The 3,989-nt window shown below is 36.6% G+C and overlaps 1 protein-coding gene across 1 annotated transcript; it reads left to right on the top strand.

Annotated features, from left to right (window-relative positions):
• The first annotated feature begins 1,390 nt into the window (after window positions 1-1,390).
• Window positions 1,391-3,623, top strand: LOC112522126 (growth-regulating factor 3-like). The gene is made up of 4 exons (XM_025131206.1): window positions 1,391-1,487; window positions 1,592-1,768; window positions 1,889-2,294; window positions 3,026-3,623. The coding sequence occupies exons 2-4, from the start codon at window positions 1,597-1,599 to the stop codon at window positions 3,462-3,464; spliced, it is 1,017 nt and encodes a 338-aa protein (XP_024986974.1). The 5' UTR covers window positions 1,391-1,487; window positions 1,592-1,596; the 3' UTR covers window positions 3,465-3,623.
• Window positions 3,624-3,989: the final 366 nt, after the last annotated feature.

Consider the following 3,989-nt stretch of genomic DNA (forward strand, 5'->3'; position numbering starts at 1 on the left):
TCAAATCTTAAAAGAAGGTTGACTTTCATAATCTCATATATTGGTGGAAAGATGATAGTTTAGAAAAAGATGATAAATATATAAAAGAGTGATTGATGATGTGAAATCGTTAACCTACGGTTGAAATCAAAACCAATCAAATGCTAAAAATTTATTGCAAAATACAGTTAAAATATCATGCAAAACACGAAATTGAAAACAAATTATTGTGTAAAAGACCGTTAAAATATCAAGCAAACACAAAATTGAAAACAAATTATTTATTTAAGAAAACATCAATCGTCTTGAAATGAGGTTGAGTTTCCTCACCCTCATTGGAGGAGAGATGATGGTTTGGAAGGATATATAAATGAGTGATGAATGTTTTAAAATCTATAAACATAGGTGGAATGAAAACCAACCTAATCGTAATATAGTGCAAAACATACAGTTAAAATATCATGCAAAACACAGTTAGAAACAAATTAAAATATAAAAGTAAAAAACCACAATATATGTTGCAACCAAATAATTGAGTAATCTTCATTCCTTAATATGTGGTTGAATTTTGTTTATCCCACATAGATGGGAAAATGAAAGATTGACAATTAATGATATCTATATGAAAAAAGGTTAAGATGCCTTTGTGACAACTCTTGTGGTTAAAACCCTTTAACTGATTATATAAATCATATTATTGGTTCATTTTAATCGATCTTTTGAAGTCATGAAATTGCTTCATTTTGGCCAACCTTCTTAAAAAGTCAGTCTACATAAAAAATTAATTGATATATACCATTAATATATCAATATATCTCAATATCAAATATCATCAATATAATAGAAGAAGAAGCAAGGTAATTATATGGTATCGTGAGATTTGAGTATTCATAATTATTTTATTGATATTGAATTTGATTATCCAAATTGATGAGAATATGATAAAGTCGAACCACCTGAGTAAATGGGTTTGGTTTTTTGGCCCACACTTTAAATGAAATATATTAACTATTTTACTCTACATTTTCATTATAAGTAAATTAAGGAATCATATTTCATGTTAATTTTATTACATGATTTTAATTTTAAAGAAACAAAATTTGTGAGCATGTAAAGAAGGGTGCGAAACACAAGTTTTAGTGGAGTTTTGTTTGTTTGTTTTGGTATCAAGTGTCACGTCACGTCCTAATGTCTTTACTAAAGTGAGCTACTCATGGCTTCTATCTACAGGATGACTTCTAAACTCCCCACCCAACAAACAGATCCCCTCTTCTTCTTTTTTCTTTAAAAAGCCCTTTGTTTTCTTTTAATCACAATCTGAAGCTGCTCTACTACTGTCTGTCCAACAAATATCTCATCTGTCTCCCCACCTCCTTCAATGGACTTCCATCTTAAGCAACAATGGCCAGCTGACCACCATCACCTTCCTTCTTCCTCACTTGCTCTCCCTCTTTTCTCTTCTGAACCCACCTCTTCTACCTCCACCAAACCCTCACCAACATTCCCTAGTAAGTCTCTCTCTCTCTCTCTCTCTACACTTTTCCCCATTTGGGTCGCTTTGTAAGTTGATATTTTTGCTTTATGTTCATCTATGTGTGTGTGTGTGTTGAAGAAGAGATGATGCAAGGTTACTTCAACATGGGGCAATGGCAGGAGCTCGAAGTTCAGGCATTGATATACAGACACATGCTCACTGGTTCACCCATCCCTCATCAACTTATTCACCTTTTACTCAACTCAAACTCCACCTCCAACTCTTCTTTTTACCCTCTTTCCAACTTCCCACCTTGTAAGTCACTCTCTCTCTCTCTCTCTCTCTCTCTCTCTGAAACACACACACACACACACTCACTCAGTAGTCAGTATGTTAAGTATTTATGATCTTGTTTGATGTGGGTATGTTGTTCAGTGTACCAGACAGGAGGAGGATACTGGGGACGAGGAGGAATGGATCCTGAGCCAGGAAGGTGTAGGAGAACCGACGGCAAGAAATGGAGGTGTTCGAAAGATGTGGTCGGTGGACATAAGTACTGTGAGCGCCACATCCACCGTGGTCGCAACCGTTCAAGAAAGCCTGTGGAAATCCCCACACCGACTACGAGCACAGTAGGCGGCGGTGGTGGTGGTGATTATGGCGGTGGTGTTGTTAAAAAATCAAATATTTCTAGTTATGCTGCCGCCACCACCACCGCCACCGCCACCGGTTCTCTATGTGGTGCTCAGCCGTATACAACAGCTGGCGGAGGTAGCAGTGATTGTGGTGGCGGTCTTTCGGGGCATTCGTCTTTCTTTGATCAACTCCATCTCAATCAAAGGTACCCTAATCTTTGACCTTTTCTGGCTGGAAAATGCTTACATGGGTTGTACAGTACAAGTGTTGGAAGCATAAGGCTTTAGTTCTTTTAAATGCGCATGTTAAAAGGGGCACAGTAAAAGTTCCTGTGCTTGTTTTGGATCTACACTTTCCACGTCATCCGTCTTAAATTTCTCGAATAAAAACTTTAGTTTAAAAATGAAAAATAAAAATTGAATTTATAGGTTGTAAAGATTTGTCAAAGATATGTCTGAAACAAGGGGTGGATTTTTGAGGCAGATATGGACAAAAGCCGTGGGTCCCATGTTTGAGTGTGGGAAAAAGCTGTTTGGAATCTAGGGTGAATCAGCCTTTGATCTGGTGCTAAACTCACCCCAGCCATTCATTTCTCCACTGTACCATGTTTAATATCCCTCTGCACCCAACCACTCTTTTCCCGTCTCTTCAATTCACATTGAATCACTCTCACACTCACATTTATCCATCTGGTGTCCTTGTGTTCAATTATTTTGTTGAAAATATATAACATAACTTTTAATATTAATAAATATGATGACCAACTGATTCTAAGTATCGACATCTCTTCTCACATAACTTCCCTTCCTTCCTACCACCCAAATTCATCCCTTTAGATATATATATATATATATATATATATATATCTACATATAAAAAGGTGTATTTAGTTCTTACTTAACAAACCTGATCTCAGAATTCATACATTTTTCACAGGATCTCAAAAACTACTGTTGACAACAAAGGTAGTACCTATAGATCATCGGAAAACGACAACAAATCGTCAGATGGTCGAATTCTTCGTCCCTTCTTTGATGATTGGCCACGAACTGTTCAACAACAAGAAATGTTAGCCACGAGTCTCTCGATTTCGGTGCAAGGAGACACACCTTCGGATTTCTCGTTGAAATTGTCGACTGGAAACGGTGGTGATATGGGTCGTCGAGGTTTAGAAAGTAATGAGGAGCGAGAACGTGGGCGATTAAATTGGGGGATGCAATGGGGTACTCATCATGGTGGTTCAATGGGTGGACCGCTTGCTGAAGCATTGAGGTCATCTTCCACTTCCAATTCTTCGTCACCAACCAGTGTTTTGCATCAGTTGCAGCGTGGGTCGACTACTACTACTTCGGGGACCAGTTATGTCAGCACTTGATCATGGAAGATGGTTCAGAGTTTACACCAGTTTTAATTGCATTGTTTCTTTTTTTTCTTCTAGAATTTCGTGTTGGTTTTGTTGTGTACACGTTGTCAAGAATGATCGTTGTTCTAACTAACTTTAACAGATTGGAACCTATTTTCTTTATATATACAGAGTCGGGTTGATGCAAGAATAGTAATAATCATATGTGATTTTACATTAGAATCACATGTGATTCACATGGCTTTGGTTGCGAGATGAGGTTGTAAGCCAAGTCTCCAGTTCTTAACCGTTAGTGTAAAATCACATTGTGATTACGTATGTTTTTGTGTTTTTTTTGGGTACTATTTTTGTTTGGACCTTCTATGATTTTAATTTAAAGCTGTTTTTAACAAATAAAAAATGTCATAATCATTATTTTGATAACAGAGATTCATTAGATGAAACTCATAATCATCAGTCAAAAAGATTCCGATATATGATTATCTTAATGATCTCATTTGTAAATTTGTACACAAAACATACTAACTGGACACTTAG

Source organism: Cynara cardunculus (genome assembly GCF_001531365.2).
Source record: "Cynara cardunculus var. scolymus isolate 2C chromosome LG 11, CcrdV1, whole genome shotgun sequence".
Lineage (NCBI taxonomy): Eukaryota > Viridiplantae > Streptophyta > Magnoliopsida > Asterales > Asteraceae > Cynara > Cynara cardunculus.